At 45.3% G+C, this 24,232-nt stretch overlaps 1 protein-coding gene across 4 annotated transcripts in view; it reads left to right on the top strand.

Moving 5' to 3' along the window:
• KCNJ16 (potassium inwardly rectifying channel subfamily J member 16) overlaps window positions 1-23,402 on the top strand; it is a 62,847-nt gene extending 39,445 nt beyond the window's left edge. For 2 of the 4 annotated variants that reach the window (XM_070480068.1, XM_070480066.1), the window contains exon 2: window positions 20,317-23,402. In XM_070480068.1, the coding sequence (XP_070336169.1) occupies window positions 20,416-21,678 (1,263 nt within the window). In that variant the 5' untranslated portion in view covers window positions 20,317-20,415 and the 3' untranslated portion in view covers window positions 21,679-23,402. Of the gene's footprint in view, window positions 1-19,211; window positions 19,543-20,316 lie in introns of those variants that run through there. The other 2 variants (XM_020905411.2, XM_070480067.1) reach the window with 2 other exon arrangements.
• The last annotated feature ends 830 nt before the right edge of the window (window positions 23,403-24,232 follow it).

The following is a 24,232-nucleotide window of genomic DNA, read 5'->3' as shown; positions in this document are numbered from 1 at the left end:
TTTTTTTTAAATTTAGGACACACACAGAAATACAAAATGAAAGTAAAGACAGATCAACTAAAAAGCTGATGCAATGAACAAAGGGTGTAAGCAGTACCGAAACATGGGCCAGTCTGATCTTTCCTATTGGCATGAAAGTATGGCTCATAATTATTTAAAATTAAAAAGTAGACCCAACTGTTTTTACTTTAATGAGAAGATGAGGTCTTTCTTACACTTCACTTTTAATCCTCTTAATCTGTCTTTCACCATTGTTCATTTCATAAAGCTGTTAATTTCATGAAGTGCTATTTACTAGTTAGTGAAAAACACCATAAAAACCTTTAAATCTTTGTATAAGAAGAAGCGTTCAGAGTTGCCTAGTTCAACTTGCTAACAAATTCAGGAAATTCTTCTATATATATATATATTCTTCAAGTGGTCATCCATTTTTTGAATCAGTAGCCTTGCTCTTCACCAGATTGTTGGAGATTCTAAAACGGGTGGTGACTACAGCCATGCAATTAAAGGATGCTTGCTCCTTGGAAGAAAAAGATATGACAAACCTTGACAACAAATTAAAAATTAGAGATAGCACTTTACTGACAAAAGTCTGTATAGTCAAAGCTATGGCTTTCCCAGTGGTCATGTACGGATGTGAGAGTTGGACCACAAAGAAGGCTGAGCACCAAAGAACTGATGCTTTCAAACTGTGGTGTGGAGAAGACTCCTGAGAGTGCGCTGGACTGCAAGGAGATCAAAGCAGTCCATCCTAAAGGAGATCAGTCCTGGGTGTTCATTGGAAGGACTGATGCTGAAGCTGAAGCTCCAATACTCTGACCACCTGATGGGGAAAACCAACTCACTGGAAAAGACCCTGATGCTGGGAAAGATTGATGGCAGGAGGAGAAGGGGATGACAGAGGATGAGATGGCTGGATGGCATCACTGACTCAATGGACATGAATCTGAGCAAACTTTGGGGGACAGTGAAGGACAGGGAAGCCTGGCCTGCTGCAGTCCACAGGTTCACAAAGAGTTGGACATGACTTACTTAGCAACTGAACAACAACAAAGTGTTTTTGAATCCACAAGTGAACATCTCCTGCTTCTTCCATTCTTTTCCTAGGTCTCCTGTACCAATTCTTCACTACCTCCGTGACTTCTCCTGAAAAACAAAACATCCAGAATTGAACATTAGACTTCAGTGATGGAGTCTTTCCAGTTCAACAAACTTTTATTACTTTCGCGGAGAGTTCTGTGTGGATGAAAATCTGTTCTTGTTGACTCTTGGCCTCGATTTTCTGGGAAAGATCTTTCAGCTTGTTGGCCACTCCTCCCTTCCTCTCTGTTCCTCTTTGCTGACCTCCTGAGCTTGGGGATGGGTCAGCTTTCAGTGGAATCCTCTGCCTAGATTTCCCTGCTGTGAATGTTCCCAGTGCCTGGGGCCTAGGGGACTGGACCCCACACGCATGCCCATCAGCTGCTTGTTCTGAGACGGGTCAATCCCGACTGCACCTGAGTGGCTCAGAAACAATGTCCTAAAGAACTCAGCCGAGTTTCCAGTGCTGCTCTGAACAAGCTACCCAGTCCTAGTGACTGGGCCTCCTCTTGGTTTTTTTTTTTTTTTTTCTGAGATCAAATCCAAAGAATCACCTTCACCCTGCTTCCTCTGCCAACAGCTCCTTTCCTCATTAAAGCTTAGAACTTTATCTCTGGAAGGAACTGACTTTCTTATGGTCCTTTTCCCCTCAGTATTGGCTTTCTTTTTGACTCCAGATAAATCTACCAAACTAGTTAAGCTTTAATTGCTTATCGCTTGCATGCTAAGTCATTTTAGTCCATAGGTTGCAACTCTGCTAACCTATGGGCTGTAAGCCTGCCAAGATCCTGCCATGGGACTCTCCAGGCAAGAATACTGGAGTCGGTTGCCATGCCCTCCTCCAGGGGATCTTCCTGACCAAAGAATCAAACCCGAGTCTCCTGCATTGCAGGCAGATTCTTTACCACTGAGCCACCAGGGAAGCCCTTCTTTATCCCTTGTAAACTATTATATATAGAATGGATAAACAAGGTCCTACTCTATCACACAGGTGGTGGTGGTTAGTTGCTAAATCGTGTCTGACTCTTGCGGCCCGTGGACTGTAGCCCGCCAGGCTCCTCTGCCCATGGGATTATCCAGGCAAGAATACTGGAATGAATTGCCATTTCCTTCTCCAGGGGATCTTCCCGACCTAGGAATTGCCTCCTGCATTGCAGGCAGATTCTTTACCAACTGAGCTATGAAGGAAGCCCAGGTAGCTAAATTCAATATACATGATAAACCATAATAGGAAAGAATATGAAAAAATATATATATACATATACCCCGATCTCCCAATTTACCCCTCCCCTATACACACTACTGTATGTGAAACGATAGCTTTAAAGACCTACTGTACAGCACAGGAATCTACTCATTGCTCTGTGATGACCTATATGGGACGAGACTAGAGAAGAGTGGATACATGTGTATGTATAACTGGTTCACTTTGCTGACAGCAGAGATTAACACATTATAAATCAACTGCACTCCAATAAAATAAATGTAAAAAATTCCTCATCCTCAAAATGGGGATGGTCTTAATACCTAGTTCACAGGCTTTGCAAGGAAACTAAACAAATTCATGGATGTAAAGTGCGGGCGCTTAAGAAGTGTTTCTGTTCACGCTGGGGACGGTACACAACCCTTGCCCACCCTGAGTCTGGTGCCCCATCCTGAAGCCCAGCTCCACACACAGGCTCGGCTGCTTTTATCCACACCTGTTTGATGTGAGCGATCACCTTCCTCTGTGTCTGCCTGCTGCCCACACTCACCTCTCTTTTTAAAATATGTATTGCTTGTATTAATCTATTTTTGGCTGTGCTGGGTCTTCCCTGCTGCATGCACTTTCCTGTAACTGCAGGGAGCGGGGGCTGCTCCCCAGGTGCAGTGCCGGCTTCTCGATGCCCTGGGTTCTGTCGTTTCGGAGCTCAGTCTCCAGGGCGCGTGGCTGCAGTCGTTGCGGCATGCGGGTTTAGGTGTGATGCAGGATGTGGGATCCTCCCGGACCAGGGATCGAACCGTGACCACTGCGACGGCAGGCGGATTCTTGTCCACTGGACCACCAGGGAAGTCCAGCCTCTCCTGAACTGCGCAGCCCTGTATTTCCCTTCCTTGTCGGCCTCTCACTACGTGGCTAAGAAGCAAACACAGAAGCCCTCCGAGTCCTTCCCCCCACACTCTCCTCCGTCAGCCCCGCTGAATCCCCGTTCGTCCACAGTCGCTGGGGGGCCTCCCGCCAAGCACAGCCAGGGTCCTGCTCCAGTGGACAATCAAAATCCTTGGCCTCTGGGGTCTGGCCATCCTATTGGCTCTCAGCCCACACACATTAGATGTGGTACCTAGAAAGGCACCACCATCTTCTCCCTAAATATGTGCTCCCAGCCATGGGGATGACCCTCGAAGCTCCCCAGGCCCACCGGCTGCAGCCGTGAGCATAGCCAGCTGTATTCCACCACCAACTGCTGCATCAGGCTTAATGATGACCTCTGAGGCTGCAAGGCTCAGAACATGCGGTCCTTCATGCACAGGGCCATAAGGTGAACCTCCGCAGTGGAAGAAGGCACTCTTTCCCCTCTAAAAGAATCTGGACTGGAACATAGTACCTTCTTCCCCTGGGGGCACTTCTTTCGCAGTGAAGGTGGAAATGTGATTTCTGTCCTCCCACCCTTAGATTGCTTTGTATTGTTTCATGAGATGGGCAGTCAGGTGTGGCCATGAGTCTCAGGGAAAAATCAAATGCGTTATGGACTTGAAGGTCCTTGAGGCCCACGGTGCATGCGGCGTGCAGCACAGACCACGTGGAGAGGACAGGAGGGGGTGGGGGGAGGCAGGAGAAAGCAGCGAGGTCAAGGGCAGGTCACAGCCAGCTTCTGTCCGGGTGTGCAGGGGAAGGGCCAGATGGCTTTGTAGTGGCGAGTTCAAATGACTTAGGAGAACTTTGGGTGATAAGGGTGGTTCCAACTTGCTTCATACCTGGCCCTGGGATGAGAAGGCAGAGGATAGTACCTCTGGAGGCTTGTAGCCCCCTAGAGGAGACGTGGTCCTGGGTGCGTTAGTTTGTGTATCGGAGTTGTGCTCCCGGCTGAGTTCTTTTTCTCTCTTTTAAGAACAGTCTATTTCTCCCTGGTGGCTCGGTGGTTAAGACTCCATCTGCCCATGCAGGAGACACGGGTGTGGTCCCCGGTCTGGGACGATCCCACGTGGCGTAGAGCAGGTAAGCCCGGGAGCCAGTCATTGAGCCTGTGCTCTGGAGCCTGGGAGCCGCGCCTCCTGAAGCCCGCGTGCCTAGGGCCCGTACTTGGCCACAAGAGCAGCCTCCACAATGAGAAGCGCATGCATCACCACAAGGAGGAGCCTCCACCTGCCGCAACTAGAGAGAAGCCTGCCCTGTGCAGCACAGAAGACCCACACTTGAAAAGAAAAAAAAGGAGTCACGCTTCTGGTTGCAGAAGGAACTGATGCCAAAACAAGCTTGTGTTCTTTGGATCCAAGCAGTAGGAAGCTTTATCCTTGCCCCTTTCCTCAGGATGCTCTGTGACATCACTCACACGGGATTGCTTTTCCCTTTGTGTTCAAACACTTTGGCTCAATTCCAAAGGGCTCCCAGTGGCAACGGGCCTTCCCTCCAACCCACGCGCGGGCCCTGTCATCTCACCAGTGGAAACGTTCTTCTCCGTGAAAAGGCATCGGCCCGTCTGCTCTCACGGGCGGCATTACCCAACCCCCGCCCCAGCACTGGGCCTCCTCTGGCCTCCTCCCTTGCTGGCCCTCGTTAGATTCTGCGTGGTTCGGTCAGGTGGTTTGCTGGTTGGCTGTCTCTGAGGCTTGTGTGCACATCAAGGGCTGATCTTATCAGTGGACTGGCTAGACATAGTTCAGGAAAGCACAAAAACAACCTCAGATGCTCAAATATTTTCCCACAACCTGCGTGTTTGGAGTTACAGGAACAGCATCGTCATTGTTCACTGGCTCAGTCGTGTCTGACTCTCTGCGACCCCGCGGACTGCAGCACACCAGGCTTGGCTATCTCCCAGAACTTGCTCAAACTCATGTCCATCGAATCAGTGATGCCATCCAACCATCTCATCCTCTGTCACCTGCTTCTCCTCCTGCTTTCAATCTTTCCCAGCATTAGGGTCTTTTCCAATGAGTATCAGGTGGCCAAAGTATTGGACTTTCAGCTTGAGCATCAGTTCTTCCAATGAACATTCGGGGTTGATTTCCTTTAGGACAGACTGGTTTGATCTCCTGGCTGTCCAAGGGATGCTCAGAAGTCTTCTCCAGCACCACAATTTGAAAGCATTAGTTCTTCAGCACTCAGCCTTCTTTATGATCAACTCTCACATCCATACATGACTACTGGTAAAACCATAGCTTTGACTATGCAGACCTTTGTTGGAAAAATGGTGTCTTGGCTTTTTAATAGGAATAGCACACTTAATTCTAGGAAACCTACTTCAAGTCTCGTATACAAAGGATATGTGCACCCAAGACGATGACTTTCACTCTCATGCACCATCTAGAAACTAGCTTTGGAGACCTGGGCTGCAATCCTTTCTTTCACTTTTCACCTCTATGATAGGTAGTGAACAATTCCATTTCTCTAGTATTTAGTTTGTTAATTTGCAAACCAAAAGAAGGTATAACAAAACAGGGGTTTGGGGCTTGCTCTTAGGACTATGAAAGAGTGCTGCAGAGCTAAGGACCCTCGAGAAGAGACCCAGCAGGACAGAGGAGCCCATGCCACCAGCATGGAGCCTGGGAGCATGTGGAAGGACTTGATGAGCATCGCACATTGCTTGTGGGTGGGACCTCCCAGGATGCATCACTCAACCACCTGGCCATCACCTATTAGAGGGTTGAGATTTTGCTTCGTGCTGTTCGATTGAACTGACAGTAAAGTCCTCCTAGTGGAAATGGACCAGGACTTTATGCCCACACATCCTGATGTGTTGCTTCATGACAACGAGTGTTCTTAGATTCAGATGACAAGAATAGAGGTCATGCATGGCCCTGCAGGGGACAGGAGGTGGACACCAGTTTGGCTTGATGGCACAGATGTAGATATTGTGTCTCAGCCCTGGGACCTAGAACCCAAGAAGCAAATGGTAGCCCTTGGTTGGTGGTGCTGGGGAGTGGATTTCACAAGATTGTGGTGCCATGTAGCCTAATCCAAATGATTAAGAGAGTAAATATCCCGTCAACCTATTATGTCTCCTCTCCTCTCTTGAATGTTTGTGGGTGTGGAAGCTGACATGAGTATATTCACAAGCTGTTGAATGTACTCATGCCTTTGAGGGCAGGCTTCTGATTTTTTTCAAGGGCATCCAGTTTGTTTTTCTACAGGAAATTTGTACGAGGTTTGGGAGTTTAATTTGTCAATGATATTTACATTTCTCAGTTAAAAAACCAATAGTTCTTCTCCTGGTCCTAGATTCTATGAAGGGGAAACAATTATTTTAGTTCATAGCATATTCTTTCTGTTAAGATTTTAAACTTCTGCAGTACGGCCAAGGCTCATCAATTGAATGAATTTTTCAGAAATGTTATCTCCCTTACATGGGTGCAAGCTGGCATTTTTATTAAGTTGAAGCCAAAAGTTATTTTTATTACCAGAGAAAAGATGCCTCTTCATTACCTCCTCTAGTCAGCCTCACATGAAAGGCAGCTACAGTTACAATAGTTATGAATGATTTTTAATAAAATCAGTAGCTAAAAATTGAGGAATTTTCAAAACATATTGGAAATCTCTCTCCACATCACTGTGCTGTGTACATTCTTGCCTAAGAATGAATTTTGATTTGGATGTGGGGATTCTGTCTATTTGTTCAAGCCTAGCACCTCTTGAATTTCCATAGGCAGATTATTTGCTAGATGAATTAGCTCAAGGAATTAAAAATAAAAATTCATAAACCACCTTTTGCTCAACTACTCAGAATGTTCCCCTTGATTACATCCTGCCTCTCTGATAACTTGGATTCAGGGAATAGAAAGTTGTTTTACGAGCCAGCGATGTACAGAAATGGGGCACGCTTTTCAGAGCCTGTGATTTATTCCAAGCCAAATGCAAATCGATTTCTCACTTCTTTCCTCCCATGGTTTATCTATGCCACCATCTTTCTTCGTTTGCCTAGAAAATCAAGTATTAAGTACAAAAGTAAAACAAACCCTGGGGAGGTGCCTTTTGCACCTTAAATGCTGGGAGAGGTCTCAAACCTAAACACCTTTCTTTTGGATCTACAATGTGATGCCACCTTCATATCATGAACTCTAGTTGTGGCGTGCGGGTCCAGTTGCACTTCGGCACGTGGAATCGTCGTTCCCTGAACAGGAATCAAACCCACGTCCCCTGCCTTGCAAGGCAGATTCTTAACCAGTAGATCAGGGGGCTGTCTTGACAGAGCTTGTGGGGTGTCCTTGGCAAGACTGATGTCAGCTCAAGGGCAGTAATCATCTTCATAATCCTTGGGACTAGTCCTCACCGTGCCTCACATGCAGTTAAAGGTTGACTGAATTGACGAATATGCAGAGGCTGCTTCCATGACCTTTCCAGCTCCTTACAGGCATTGGTAGGATAGAGCCTCTTACAGTGCAGGTGAAAGACTTACTTTACATCTTACCTGGAGATTTAAGGGGAAAGTGCACCCATCTGCTTCAGACTCACCTCCCCAGAGTTCAACTCAGTGAATATTCCAGCCCAAGAAATGCTGGGAACATATCACTTCTTCTTCTTCTTTTTTTGGAGTATAGTTGTCTTGGGGCTTCCCATGTGGCACTAGTGGTAAAGAATCCACCTGCCAATGCAGGAGACAGAGGAGACCCGAGTACAGTCTCTGGGTAGGGAAAATCCGTTGGAGTAGGAAATGGCAGCCCACTTCAGGATTCCTGCCTGGAGGATCCCGGGGACAGAGGAGCCCGGTGGAATATAATCCATAGGGTTGCAGAGTCAGACGTGACTGAAGCAGCTTAACATGCATAGTTGCTTTACAATGAAGCAAACAGCCGTGTGTATACATAGATCTGCTCCCTTCTGAGTCTCCCTCCCACCTACCCCCATCCCACCCATCTAGGTTACCAAATCAAAGACAACACAAACAGATGGAGAGATTACACCATGTTCTTGGCTTGGAAGAATCAATATAGTGAAAATGACTATACTATCCAAAGCAATCTACAGATTCAATGTAATCCCTATCAAATTACCAATGGCATTTTTAATAGAATTAGAACAAAAACATGTACAATTTGTATGGAAATGCAAAGGATCCCAAATAGCCAAGGCAACCTTGAGAAAGAAAAACAAAGACAGAGCTGGAGGAACCACTTCTCTTTTTAAGCCAAGTATTGCTAACCTCTGGTGGCTCAGATGGTTAAGAATCTGCCTGTAATGCAGGAGACCCGGGTTTGATCCCTGGGTCGGGAAGAGTCCCCCTTGTACCCTTCAGAGAAGGACAGGGCTACCCACTCCAGTATTCTTGCCTGGAGAAGTTCATGGACAGAGGTGCCTGATGGACTGCAGTCCACAGGGTTTGCAGAGAGTTGGACACAACTGAGCGATTAACATAACATTGCTAACCTGGGTCACCCCTGTTTGTATAGGCATTCACAGATAATGAAATCTAACCTTCCAACTTAGGTAGGGTGATTTCTTCTTCTTCTGTAGCACTCTAGTGGAAACTGAAGTACAATCAGTGGAGAGGCAGAGGAAATGAAATACATGGAAACTCACAAGTCTACCAAACACACTAACTTCTGCCAGCTGCCTAAATCTTCTGTTTTCTGTAGTGAGTGGCAATGCTTTTTTGCCAAGTGCCCTTGAAAAGGCTCAGGCTAATAGAAAGCCAATCTCATGTGACAGGCAGCACAGAGCTTAGGGTATTGTCTCAGTGGCCTGTCTATCCAAATCTTCCTAGGGAAATCAATTGTCTTTTATTTGAAGACTGTCTCCAACTGACTGTATCCACAAAGGAAAATGGGAACTGAAATAAGAGCCAATCACAGTTGCTTTGCTTTCCTCCCCAGTAAAGATGCCATGAGTTTTCATTTTGACAGCTTAGAAGAGACACTCAATCATTTAAAGGTCAAAGATGTAGTAGATACTATCCAAGGATTTCCTGGTCTATGAGCAAATGACATTTTTGAGTTTAATGACACCCAGAAGATTGAATAGATTAATAAACAGGCTCTCTGTAATTGCCAAAAAATGAGATAATTTGCAGGTGATTCTCACAAAAATGGGAATATAACCATAGAGAGATAAGACTTTGTTTCTGGTTGGAATTCCCTGCATACCAAGCTTGGAGGAGGTCAAACATGATAGCACACACACTTCCCATAACGTCCGTTTCCTTTGGAACGGGCAGTTAGGGTCTACCAGGGCAGCTCCCAAATCAGACTACATGGGAGCTATCCTAGGTTGCCCATAGATGACCTGGCATTTAGAAAGCAACATGAGTGTCTGGTAGGAAATGGGTTCTATTCTGAGTGATAGTTGCGGTTCTTCTCGGTTCCTCTGGCATGGCTCCTTGAAGGTTATGGGCATGCTAAGTCACTTCAGTCATGTCCGACTCTGTGACCCTAAGGACTGCAGTTTGACAGGCTCTTCTGTCCATGGGACCCCCTAGTGGGTTGCTATTTGCTACTCCAGGGGATTTTCCCGACTCAGGGATCAAACTCACGTCTCTTTCGCCTCCTATGTTGGCATGTGAGTTCTTTACCATTGACCTACCTGGGTAGCCTTGAAAGTTTTATCAAGGCAATTATGTGCAAGGAGGGAACTTTTAAACAAGCATGGAAGTTGACAATCTAGTCATTCTTAGAAAAAGCAAAATGGCAGGTAACTCTCAATCTCTCACTCTTTTTTATTAATTTGATTGGAGTATAGCTGATTTTCAAAGCTGTGTGTCAGGTGTATGGCAGAGTGATTCAGTTATACACATGCATGCATTCATTCTTTTTCAGATTCTTTCCCATATCAGTTATTGCAGTATATAGAGCAGTGTTCCCTGGGCTATACTGTGGTTTGCACGGGTTATCTACTTTATCTAGAGTGGTGTATGTATGTTAATCCCAAACTGCTAACCTATCCCTACACCCACCCCACATTTTCCCTTTGGTGACCATGTGTTTGCTTTTGAAATCTGTAAGTCTTTTTCTATTTTGTAAATAATTTCATTTAACTCCCTTTTAATTAGATTCCACATATAAGCGATGCCATATGATCTCTGTCTGACTTACTTCAGTTAGTTATGATCATCTCTAGGTCCATGCTTCACTCTCTCTCTCTCCTCATTTGGATCGATACTTGGACTGTAGTCATAGCTACGAGCACTGCAGTTAACTCCTCATTAAATGCCAGGGACTGTGAAAGCAGGCTTGGGGACATAGCTCATTTACTCCTCCTAGCAACCTGTGAGCTGCCGCTTTTCGGGCCTGGAGATCTGCAGGTGTAACAGGCTTCCCTAGAATCTCAGAATCAGGTGGTTAATAGACTACACTTTAAAAAACACACGTCTCCATCTCTGCTTTGTAAATGGGTTCATCTGTACCATTTTTTGATTAAAAGAGTCCACATATATGCACTGACAGATGATGTTTGCTTTTCTCTAATGGGATTGATGTATATACAGCACTACATATATGATAGGTAACTTGAGAACCTACCATAGAGCTCAGGAGACTCTTCTCAGTGCTCTGTACTGACCTAAAATGGAAGGGAATCTGAAAAAGAGGGGATATGTGTATACACATAGCTGATTCCCTTTGCTGTAGAGTGGGAACTGATACAGCATTGTAATCAACTACACTCCAGTAACCATTGGGGCACAAAAGCAAGCGAAGCAGCGGCACTCATACTCTACTGCTTGCAGGGGTATCTAAGGAGATTTTAGGTTGCTAAAGATGAGTTACGAAGAACTGGCTAGGGCCAGCTCATTAGGCCCATCAACAAGGAGATCAAACCAGTCAATCAATCCTGAAGGAAATCAATCCTGGAAGGACTGATGCTGAAGCTGAAGCTTCGGTACTTTGGCTACCTGATGCGAAGAGCCAACTTGTTGGAAAAGACCCTGATGTTGGGAAAGACTGAAGGCAGAAGACAAGAAGGAGGCAGAGGGTGAGATGGTTAGATATGGACATCAATTTGAGCAAACTCCGAGAGATAGTGGAGAACAGAGGAGCTTGGCTCGCTGTAGTCCATGGGCTTGCAAAGAGTCAGACAGGGCTTAGCGACTGAATCACAGCATCATAAACCTCTAATTGCCTTCTTCAAATTCATCTGTCTCGAAAGATCATTTCCTTGTGTCTTAAAGATCCATTGACATAGATCTTAAAGCAGTCAAGTTGAAAAATGGCACAATTTTTAACATTTTCTTTCCAAAGCGATTGCAAATATTAGGATAAAAGAAAGATCCTTAAAACGGACTTGAGTGTACTAGCCAAGAAGTGCAGGCATCAGCAGTTTAATAGGTTTTGGAAAGGGGAAGGGAGGCAAGGTGGCACTGAGGGACAAGAGCCACTTTAGGCGCCTGTTGAACTTGAACTATACACTCTGCTGTATGTAGCCCTGATCTGTGGCCATCTGCTTTCATGATCTCTCCAGCAGCCAAACCTGACCCAACTCTCTCTTCCCCCACTTCCTTGTTTTAAATGAGATCTGGTTTTACTTAGATGAAATAAATGTCACTATATTTGTTTCTGTGAATTGTTCCAGCAAAAGTTACAGCATCAGTGTCTGACTTTGAACGTCCGTAAGACTGTCAGCCTCTCTGGGCTATTTATAGTTGCCTTTTAAAAGTTCTAATACATGCTTGTAGACAGCGATTGGTTTCCTTTCCCTTTAAAGAGCCTCAGAATTGGGATGCTTCAAAGTACCAGCTGAAAATACCTGTGTATTCTTTTTTTTTTTTTGCAGAAGGAATGCATGTTCATTGTAAAATTTTAGAAAATGTAGATAGACAAATTAGAAGAAAAAAGGGGAGAAAAAGTATATCATACCAGAGAGGGTCACAATCCATAATTTGTTTATGTCATTCTGTCTTTTCTCCATATTTAAATGTATTTAAACTTAGAAAAAAATATATTGTACAAGATGTTTTATAGTCCTCTTTCATTTTTTTCCACCAAACAATATGTTTTCTATTTTTTCTGTCATGCTTCTACTCTATCACATTTAATGACTACATTAAAAGTAATGAGCAATGATACAATTGTACCATTACCTATGAAACAAGCCCACATTTATTAGATGGTAAGCCGTACTCACAATCTGCTACTACAAAGAGCCCTACAAATTAGCCACGTCTCTCTGCTCATTCATGATGGTTTCTTCAGGATAAATTGTTACAAGTGGAATTGCTAGATCTGAAACTGTACCAAATTCACACACTGTTGTCACATGCAGCCAACTCACTTCCAGAAATAGTTCAAATTATAAATGTATATATATACACACACACACACAGAGACACATATATATGGGCTTTCCCCTGCAGGAGGGCATGGCAACCGCTCCAGTATTCTTGCCTGGAGAATCCCATGGACAGAGGAGCCTGGTGGGCTGCAGTCCATGGGGTCCTGAAGAGTTGGGCAGGACTGAAGCGATTGACCACACACACAAGCATACGCGCACATGTGTGTGTGTGTGTGTGTATATGATATATATATATATATATATATATATATGCTGTGGTTTATTTGTTAAGTCATGTCTAACTCTTTTGCTATCCCATGAACTATAGGCCACCAGGCTCCTCTGTCCATGGGATTCTCCAGGCAAGAATACTAGAGTGGGTTGCCATTTCCTTCTCCAGGGGATCTTCCCGACTCAGGGGTTGAACACACATCTCCTGCGTGTCCTGCATTACTAGGTGGATTCTTTACCATTGCACCACCTGGGAAACCCCTATATTTTATCTTTGAAATAAAAATATAATAGCATGCATTTGCATTAGGAGAACCACATTTCTAATCATTCAATCATCTTTTTAATAAGTTCTATTAAACACGTTTTACTGCCAGACATTTTTTTTTTTTTTTTTGATCTCCATATGCCCTCCTTTTAACTTCACTGCTGGAGGACTGTACTGTGGAGCTTGGACCGTACCCCATGGTAACCACGCCTGACTCTTTGTGACCTCATGGACCATAGCCCACCAGGCTCCTCTGTTCATGGCATTCTCCAGGCAAGAATAGTGGAGCGGGTTGCCATTCCCTCCTCCAGGGGCTCTTCCCGACCCGGGGATCGAACCCCAGTCTCTTGTGTCTCTTGCATCGCAGGCAGGTTCTGTATTGCTTGTGCCCCCTGGGAAGCATCGCAAAGGTGGCTGGTTCATTCTTGAAGGTGGGCAGTTCAAACACACAGCAGAAGTTCAATTTTTTAAAAAATTAATTTAAAAAAATGCAAAATAAGGAAAAAATCACAAATTTTCCACTGGAGTTTTGGAGACCACTGGGGAAAGGCTTTCCTTCCACAACGAGGGGAAATTGAACTGTGGTCTCTCAAAGAGACATTAAGATGTCATGATATCCATGAGAATCTGGGTCCAACTCAAGGTAAACTCTAAGCCAGAAGGGCTGACACCCAACCGACATGGGAGGGCAGGCTTATTTTCAAGATGAGAACAATAAACAGCTTCAGAGCCGGCTCAGTAATGCAGGTACATAGCATTTAAAACAGAAGACGGCATGATAAGCTGTTTGAGAATTAATTCATTAACATTGCTGAGCTTGTCAGTCTTGTTTCCTTTAGGTTGCTTCCTCAGAGCAAATAACAATAAAATTCTTAAACTGAGCTGGAAGTATATGTACCGTGTATACAGGTGTGTGTGTGTGTGTGTGTGTGTGTGTGTGTGGAGAACAAGGTCTAGGGAATTTTCTATTTGGTAGTAGTTGTGAACTGATGCTTTTGAACTGTACTGTTGGAGAAGACTCTTGAGAGTCCTTTGCACTGCAGTGAGATCCAACCAGTCCATTCTAAAGGAGATCAGTCTTGGATATTCATAGGAAGGACTGATGCTGAAGCTGAACCTCCAGTACTTTGGCCACCTGATGTGAAGAGCTGACTCATCAGAGAAGACACTGATGCTGGGAGGGATTGAAGGCGGGAGGAGACGGGGACGACAGAGGATGAGGCCGCAGAGGTTGTGTGGCATCACTGAGTCAATGGGCATGAGTTTGAGCAAGCTCCGGGAGCTGAGGATGGACAGGGGAGCCTGGTGGGCTGCAGCTCATGGGGTCGCAGAGTCGGACACGACTGAGCGACTGGGCTGAGCTGAATAGTTGTGAAAGATGAAAGAAAGTGACGCAGCCCCTAGGGTTTTGGGGAAGCGGCGGAAGGACAGACAAGCGGCCCAGGCGGCTTCACCGTGGGAAGCAACGGTGACGTCCACAGCTCTGGGGGCCACACACTGTCTGTGTCTGTTCTTGTTTAGTCACTAGGTCGTGTCTTTCCAACTCCACGGACTGCAGCCTGCCAGGCTCCTCTGTCCATGGGATTCTCCAGGCAAGAATGCTGGGGTGGGTTGCCTTTTCCTCCTCCAGGGGATCTTCCCAACTCAGGGATGGAACCCAAGTCTCCTGCATGGCTGGCAGATTCTCTACCATCTGAACCATGAGAGGAGCCCAAAGGAAAAGAGGGCTGAAGAAAGGGCCTCCAGATAAAGCTAATAGCAGCACCTTTAGGGGTGGGTTTCTGCATCTTCCCAGCGTCTCCCTTCTCAGCATCTCCTTAAGTTTGCTAATAACATATTATAACATATGTTATAATGCATATGCATTTTAGAGTTAATATATATATTATACTATATTTAACATATGTGTTATCAGTGAACCTAAGGAGACGCTGAGTATGAAACCCCTCTGTTCAACGTAAAGCTTTGTAAATTGATTCAGAAAGGGAAGCTGTAAGATCGTATCTGGGAAGAGGTAAAATCCACGGTTGCTGAGAAGCTGGACCAGGGTTGGAGGGGAGAGGGAACAGAGACGTAACAGAAGCTCCATGTGTAGCCGTGGCTCCTCCGGGGGGTGTGGAGCAGCTGAGAAGGGAGCATGAAATGTTGCGGATTTGTCAGCAAGGGAGACACTGAAACCAGGGAGACGGGGTAGGTGGAGAAGGACGAGAGGCATCTTGCAGGGAGTGGGTGAAGCAGATGTTCAGTGACTGAGCGTCAGGCCCACCTAAGAGCATCTGAGTGTCTTACTGATGATTCCAGGCAAGGTCAGGCTCGGGCTTCATTCCAAGACAAGAAGTTGTGGGACAGATTTTGTGCAAAATAGCTTGTTTGGGTCCTCTCCTAACTCATTAGCATCCCTCTTTCTTGCCTCTTCACCAACCAGAGCCCACCCTCATTCCCCTGGATCACACCTCTCCTGAACTCCCTCCCCCCCACCCCCACCCCACAGACTCCTGCCAAGCACATTCTCAAACATCATGACCTGCAAGGAGAATTCAGGCCACCCTCTCTAATCTCTGCCCTTTCAACTCTCACGTTTCCACCAAAATTTACCCTATCTAACAGTTTTGCCAGGAAAGTAACTTGATTCTGGATGACTTCATGAAAGTCATTTACACGGGAAAGAAAGCACTTGTTCATCTCAAAGGCCACAGAAGTGACAAGTGAGTGTTATTGAAGATGTTTTAGACTTTTATTGGTGCTGCCTCTCCAATTATACAGAGATGATTACTATTGCTATTCATATATTTATATTAAGCAGAGGCTAGCGACCAGATCAAATTTTATTACGAAGGTGACAGAGGATTGTAAAGTCTTAGCCACTGTGTTATACCCTCAATGTGCTAATGAGAAACTTAGGCCTGAAGAACTCTTTACAGAGTATTCTGCTTGGTAAATGACTTGAGTTTGAGAGTATATAGCAAAATGGCAGATCTGTTTCAAAACTGGTGAGTCTGACTGAAGCATTTTTGTGCATTGAGAATAGGGGACAGATAGGCAGGCTGCTCCTCTGTTTTGCTGAAAATTTTCCCTGTCATTTCCATGTGCGTGCTCCGATGCTCAGTCGTGTCCGACTCTTTGTGACCCCACGGACTGTAGCTCGCCAGGCTCCTCTCTCCAGAGGATTTCCCAGGCAGGAATACTGGAGTGGGTTGCCATTTCCTTCTCCAGGGGATCTTCCCGACCCAGGGATCGAACCCCCATCTCCTGAGCTTTGGCAGGTGAATTCTTTACCACTGAGCCACCTTCTGTAGCCCAGAAGGTGGGCTTTACCAGTAAGGGTTTCTCCCTGAATTCACACAGAGATCTGAAAAGCTGGGGCCTAACAGCAGATGTCACTGGTCAGAGCAGATCAAGGAGCTTTTTAATGTCTTTACTTAGTACAATGAGCGAGGTTGGAGAAAAGTCGTTATGAGGATTGGATCTCCTACCCTTCTAACTTTTTTTCTCTCACCTGTGTTCCCTCCTAAGTTTCTTTGAAAGTTGTGATGAACTAGGATGCTGTTTTCAGGAAGATCCACCCTCCTCACTGTGTGCTGCTTCCTACTCAAGTCACGTCTGTAAAAGAACTCCACGTCAGGACAAAGTCCATATAACATTGAAGATCCTTTCCTATCTCTCTCATTAATCACCAGGCAAGATAGCTAGAAACTGGAGTAGAAAAGGGAACCTTAGAACTAGCATTTGTTTTTGAACTTTATAGCCCACCATTTTTTAATTTCAGTGATCAAATTCCCATTTTGTTAAAAAAAGGAGTTTTGCAGGGAATGAAATAGCCACCATTAGTTTTAGGAGACCAAGGAATAAAGCATGCAAAAGGAAATATAGAACCAGGAACACTGAAGATAGTTTGCATGCGTGGTTTGTTGCTCAGTCGTGTCCAACTTATTGCGACCCCACAGGTTGTGGTTCCCCAGGCTGTTCTCTTCAGGGGGTTTTCCAGGCAAGAATACTGGAGTGGGCTGCTATTTCCTCCTCCTGACCCAGGGATCGAACCTGAGTCTCCTGTGTCTCCTGCATTGGCAGAGGAATCCTTTACCATTAGCACCACCTGGGAAGCCCTGAAAATACTTTTTCATGATGGGATTGATGGTGGCAAGATGATTTTGAAAGCATTCGGGTAATTTTAAAGCCCAGTTTTAATTCTGAGGAAAACAAATGTTAACTATAGAAATGTCCAGTCAATCGGCAAACCTTATCTTCTGTTCTTTATCCATAAACTATTAGAAAAGTGCTCAAGTTAACACAACACATGAAACAAGAGACTAAAAAAAAAAACACACACCTACATTGTTTCTACCCATTGTGACAACAGGGCCTTTGTAAGCATCTTAGCTCATGGTGTAAGGCTGAAAAATGGTTAACACTAAATAAATCAGTTTCACTGTCATCTATCATTTAGCTTAAAGGACATTGCCTTTTAGGAAATGCATCATTTACATGGTGGGAAAATTGAAGGATAGATGAATAAATTGTACACATTTAAACAGAATCTGAACACTTTTCTCTGGACAAGCTGAAATGTATGATCAGGATAATAAACCACAGTAGAGGACCTGATGGTTTCGGGAACAGAATTCTCACAGCTGTTAACTTGTATCCCTGACATTGTTACATTATGCAGAAATAATTTTCCCACAGATTCACATTTGCTCACTTGTAGCTTGTATTAATTGAAACTTCATTCACCAATTAGCATACTGTGGAAGGTATTTTTAAAAAGGGCTTGTTTATAACATTTGTTGGCGCTACTGAAACTCCGAGCAATGCCAAGCAAATGCCATTTCAAAGAAAAACCTCTCTTTTTCCTTTTGGCAGCAGGAAAGAGCAGAGTGTCTCACAGCAGCTCTTGATTTATGACTCCCACGATGGGTGCAGCTCCCTTGAAGGAACTGGGTTAGAAGGAAGCATGGATGAAGAGAACAGCCCTATCTCTGAATCAGCTTCTTAATTTGCAGTCCTGTGGGCCTCTGATGAGACTGTTGCATTCTCATGCCTCCAATGATCAGATGAGGGAGTAGACACTGACAACCTTGAATAGCTTCCTGTTTATAATGTGTCCATCCGAGGCACATCAGTCAGACCTACAAAGAATCCTGTATCCTGTGGGCAACATTTGTGGAAATAGTTTTCTGTTTTTTTTTAACTTAAGTGTATTTTTAATTGGAGGATAATTGCTTTGCAATACTGTGTTGGTTTTAGCCGTATCTCTACATGAATTGCCCGCAGGTACACACGTGTGCCCTCCCTCCTCAACCCCCCTCCCAGCTCCCGCCCCATCCCACCCTCTGGGGCGTCACAGGGCATGGGGATATTTTGCCTTCAACATTTCAGGATAGGTTTGCTCAGCCGCGGGCCACATCCTGAAAGTATGCAGTTGTCTCCCCAAAACGCAGTTGAAGAGCTGAACAAAGACACATGACTAATCAAGGCAGATCTGAAGGCTGGTGGGTGAAGCAGCCGGAGGCAGCCGGACGGACGGGGAGAACTTGGACATGCCTCCCAGGACATCTTGGCTGTAGGCAGAGTGTCCATCCTCACAATGGGCCACCAGACAAAGTGCTTATTGTAAAGTGGGCCTGGTCCCTGGAGAAGAAGAAAAATGATTCCTGTTGACTTTGGGGGTGGGGGGTGGATTAACTCATTCCTCCCTTTCATCTTGGGAAGGCACTGGATAAATACTTGGTGATTAATTTCTTTGGTTGGTTTCAAGGTGGAGGTGTCTCAATGTCTGGAATACTATTTATTCCTGTGAAATTTTCTAGGCAGCCAAGCAACAGGATCCTCTAGTACAACGTCTCCTCCCTCCTCCACTCTCCCCCACCTGGCAGGTAGATGGTGCAGAAAACAGGTTCTAGTAACTACTGAACCATTAGCACTGGGCCCCCGTGACTTGGCTGTTTTGGCAGAGAAGTAACTAAAGACCACTCAGTATTGAATTATTTAAACTTACTTTGAGTTGAGCTGGAAAACCATTGACCTATATCGAAGAAGCTGAAAGCAATAATAACTGTATGTATCAATATAACTTGATCTTTAAAGAGTGAATGGATTTGGAGGAAGGAAAACGACTTTGCCCAGGCAGGGCCGTGAAAACCTTAGGCGCACAGTGAAGAGCTGGGGGAGAGGGTCCAACTGCAGCACGCTCCCTTTAAGAGGGAAGCAAGACGAGTGGCCTTGGCACATCTTCGGCTTCTATTCAGACAGAAAGAGAAGAGCTTCCAGTGTCGGAGAAAAAAAGGAAAGAAAGAAGAAAAAAAAAAAGTATGGATGTTTTGAAACAAAGACAGGAGCAATTTTATACTTTATTGAAAGCTCACCTGGGAGTGGTTTTAACTCCTCCAGGGTTAAGAAAGATTTTTTTTTCCTCTCAAAACTAAAGGAGGAGCTAGGGTAAAGTTGAGTCTGAAACAGCATCCTTGTCAGTTCTGTTCTGTCCTGGGAACCACACAAGGAAGAAACACCTCTGTGGAAGAGAAGGAGGCTGCAGATACAGAAGGCAAGGGACCATCTATGATACAACCTGTATGTAAGTTACACTGTACCAGTAACTAGAAACCCCCTCTTTGCTTAAGTTATTTTTTATTGGAGCATAGTTGCTTTACAATGTTGCTAGCTAGTTTCTGGTGTGCAGGGGAATGCATCAGTCACAGGTGAACATATCCCCCTGCCTTTTGGCTTCCATCCCCCTCAGGACACCACTGGGCATTAGGCAGAGTTCCCTGTGCTGTGCGAATGTGATCATTAGCTATCTAGTTTATAATATTTTATACACCATATCAATTGCATATATGTGCCAATCCCAATCTCCCAGTTCCTCCCTGCTCACCACCCTTTGGAACATAAAAACTCTTATTTGCCTTTTTCTAAGGAAAACCATCTGACTTAAACAGAAAGCCTCTAAGATGGCTAGACAAATACATGAATTGTTTTGCCTTTTTACATTATAGATTGTTTTGTTTTCTAAATGTCCTCAGGCCAGAAGAGTCTACAAAATGAAGACAATTTTTTTTTTTTTTTAACGTTGGGTCAGAAGAGGCCGTGAGGCCTCATTTGGGATAATCACAGTGTTTACTGAAGCCTTATGCATATATAAAAATGTTATTTTCTCTAATTGCATAGTTTGCTCCTGTAATGACTGAGTTGGATTCTAAACTGAAATGAGTGATCAATACTTAAGGTCTCTGCCGTTCAGATGAAGTCTGAGCTGTTTCAGACGGCATCAAATTGCTTCGAATTGGGCCAATTGCTCTAAAGAAGGAGACTGAAAGCTAAAGAAGGTGTGGAATTTTCTGTTTTTCAGGTTTGAAGTGGAAAAATCCCAAACTCGCAAAGAGCAGCGCTCCTCCGACCCTTGCTTCCCCAGCAGTCACCCGGAAATACCCCAAGGGCGCCGGCGAGCATGAGCTACTACGGCGGCAGCTACCCCATCGTGAGCGTGGACCCCAAGTGCCCGGGCTACGCCCCGGAGCGCCTTCTGGCCGAGAAGCGCAGGGCGAGGCGGCGCCTGCTGCACAAAGACGGCAGCTGCAACGTGTACTTCAAGCACATTTTCGGGGAGTGGGGCAGCTACGTGGTGGACATCTTCACCACCCTCGTGGACATCAAGTGGCGCCACATGTTCGTGATCTTCTCACTGTCCTACGTCCTCTCCTGGCTGGCCTTCGGCTCGGTCTTCTGGCTCATAGCCTTCCACCACGGCGACCTGCAGAACCAGGGCCCGGGCGCCACGCCTTGCGTGGACAACGTCCACTCCTTCACGGCGGCGTTCCTCTTCTCCCTGGAGACCCAGACCACCATCGGCTACGGCTACCGCTGCGTCACCGAGGAGTGCCCCGTGGCCGTGCTCACCGTCATCCTGCAGTCCATCCTGAGCTGTGTCATCAACACCTTCATCATCGGGGCGGCCCTGGCCAAGATGGCCACGGCCAGGAAGAGGGCGCAGACCATCCGGTTCAGCTACTTCGCACTGGTGGGCATGAGGGACGGCAAGCTCTGCCTCATGTGGCGCATCGGGGACTTCCGCCCCAACCACGTGGTGGAGGGCACGGTCCGCGCGCAGCTGCTGCGCTACGCGGAGGACGGCGAGGGGCGCATGACCATGGCCTTCAAGGACCTGAGGCTGCTCAACGACCAGATCATCCTCGTCACCCCGGTGACCATCGTGCATGAGATCGACCGCGACAGCCCCCTCTATGCGCTCGACCGGAAGGCCGTGGCCAGGGATAACTTTGAGATCCTGGTGACGTTCATCTACACCGGGGACTCCACCGGGACGTCCCACCAGTCCCGGAGCTCCTACGTGCCCCGGGAAATCCTCTGGGGCCACAGGTTTCACGACGTCTTGGAAGTGAAGAGGAAGTACTACAAGGTGAACTGCCTGCAGTTCGAAGGCAGCGTGGAGGTCTACGCCCCCTTCTGCAGCGCCAAGCAGCTCGACTGGAAAGACCAGCAGCTCCACAGCGTGGAAAAGGCCCTGCCCCTGCGAGGGGCCGCCCCGCCCGACGCCAAGGTCAGAAGAAGGTCGTTCAGCGCGGTGGCCATTGTCAGCAGCTCGGAAAACCCAGAGGAGACCACCCCCTCCGCCCCCGAGGAGTGTAAGGAAGCGCCCTACCAGAAGGCCCTGCTGACTTTAAATAGGATTTCCGTAGAATCCCAAATGTAGTCCTGAATCCTAACTGTGAGGGCTCCCTACCACGCAGTCATTCTTACTCTCTAGCCAATCACCATAAGGCAACTGGTTATAAACAGAGCTTTTGAAGATTGTGACACCTGTCTTTGATGGTGATGAGAGATAAATAGAGCAGGTTAAATAAAAAAAGATATCTCAACATTGCATTGTATACAATTGTTTAATTTTTTTTTTTTGGCTAGCAACTGTTATATTAGGGAGGCTATCAAGAAGCCTAATTGATTAATTTAAATTTCATCTCTTTTAATTATTCCATACACTTGTGTTATCTGCTGGAAGTATAATATTTCAGTAATAAGGAACAAAGGATACGAGGACAAATAATAATAGACAGTAGAAAGGAAAATAGCATGAATGATAAAATTTTAAACATATCCAAATTGATAGTGTAATGAGCTACCTATAAAAATCTTATGTCTTACAATCAGGATGTGCAAGGAATGCATTCAGTAGCTTGTGATGTTGAGCTGTTTCACTGTGAACTCACCGGACCCGTTCGAGTCACCGTGTTCACCCCTCCGAGGGTCTTGGTATCAGCTGGCAGAGAATGCATCTGTAAGAAGTGTTCCTGTCACCAAATTCTGACAGAGCCTCTGTGCCACTTGCCAGGGGAGGATCAAAAATGACTGGAAGTTACTTTTTCTCTCATCCACAAGGCAGAAGAAAAGTGGGCATTACTTTTCAGAGAGAGATTTCTCTCTCAAACGCCCTGGGTGACTGACTCCAAGGAGTGGCTGTGTGTGGAAGAGCAGGCGGCAAACAGGAGTTTTGTCAGGTCGGTGACAAGGGGGTTTCTGCCGCCCACCTGCCCCCTCCTTCTCTGAGGGCAGGAGGAAAGGTCAGGGTCGCAGAGGTGGGGTGAAGAGTTGGAGACCCATAAACAGTCTCAGACTCTGAGAGGAAGCATGTCTCTGTGTCTTGAAAGATTGGAGCTCTGGCTACACACGGGATGGGGCCTTTTTTATTTTCATTTTTTTGGCAGTTGGGTGGGGCGTTAGGAGGTGGGGAGACTGTGAGGAGAAAAGTCTTTATTTTCGCTTACAAGCAATTATGGATATTTTCTATCTTGGTCACTTTAGAAAACAGAAACAACTTAAACTCTGGATTTTAATAACCCTTCCTTGGAACTTGGAACCATCATTTAAATGAAGGATTTTGTGAAATATAATTAAGGTGATTCTAATGCACATTTTGAAGCAGATCAGCTAAGTGCTTCAGAATTGCTTAAATTGTAGGGCAGGAGATAAACTTGTACACTCTATTTCCATGTTAAGAGATGTTAATCATGATTACTTTAAACACAAACCTGATCACCTAGGAATGAAGAGTCACTCTAAGCTTTATCAACTGAAGAATTATCAGCTACCTTCAGAATTATCTGTATGATTTTTTTCCATTGTTGCTGAGCTGATATTAAGTATATGCCACAGTTCTCTTTTCATTTATTTTATATAAATATAAATATGTATACACATAGTTTTTGCTTTTTTTCTGGAAAATTCCCCCCTCTCTCACCATTTAAGTTAAAGCACACAAGTAAATTTTACTGAATCAGAGCACCAGATTACCAATAGAAGTAAAATATATGGGAATATAAGCTATTTTTCTTTTGTTTTTTTTTTCCTCCCTCCCTTCCTTCTCTCCTTTTCCTCCTTCTTTCTTTTGTCTGTGAGCAATAAAGTCATTTTATAAATGCACATGTGCAAATCTTTTATTCCTGCTGTTGTATGGACAAGAGATCTCTGAAGGTCACAGGTTGCAAAATTATCCTGGAACTTAATGTCAGAGAGAAAAATCACACCATTTATTTTTCTCATCTTGCTTCAGAAATGCAAAACCATTTCTTAAATTGCACATGCCCTATCGAGTTGGATTTCAGAGCAGCAATTACTCAGCTAAATTAGAGTACTGCCATCTACCAAGTAGATAACAACCTCCAGAACAACGAGCAAACTTGCCCCTTCCTCCTTTTAGCTTGTCTCACACCAGTCTAGTCCCATTCACTTTACTTCCTGGACTCTGCCTGTCCACACTCTTGTGTTCTGTCCAGCAAACCCTCTTACCCAGATTAGATGCATTAATACGACCAGCATCCTGTGTAACATGCATCTCTCATTTTCTGTTTAGACTGATAACAAACTCTGATGCCCCAATGAGTTACTTTATGATGAAGATCTTAAAACTGTGCAAAAAGTGTGTGCCTAGGCTGGTGGGAACTCTGTGGATGTGGTCAGCCCTGGGGACAGGGCACCAAACATGAGATTCCTGTTCCTTCGAGTTAGGATGTGTGCAGAATTAGAAACCATTTTTATGGGTTTCTAACAGCTTGCAGAACAGCCCTATTCAAATGAACGGTTAAGTGCTCCTGTAAGCATTGAAAGAAATCAGTCTTCAAAATAGCATTTCTAGTTTGAAACACTCTGTCAATGATGAGAATTTTCTTTTTTCTGGCATGCCTCTTCCCTTAAAAAAAATGACATTATTCAGTAGACCTAATTAGACAGAAAATAGATCATGGCATTGAGGC

This window comes from Odocoileus virginianus, chromosome 17 (assembly GCF_023699985.2).
Source record: "Odocoileus virginianus isolate 20LAN1187 ecotype Illinois chromosome 17, Ovbor_1.2, whole genome shotgun sequence".
Lineage (NCBI taxonomy): Eukaryota > Metazoa > Chordata > Mammalia > Artiodactyla > Cervidae > Odocoileus > Odocoileus virginianus.
The sequence above is the reverse complement of the archived record's forward strand: the minus strand, read 5'-3'. Positions and strand labels throughout refer to the sequence as shown.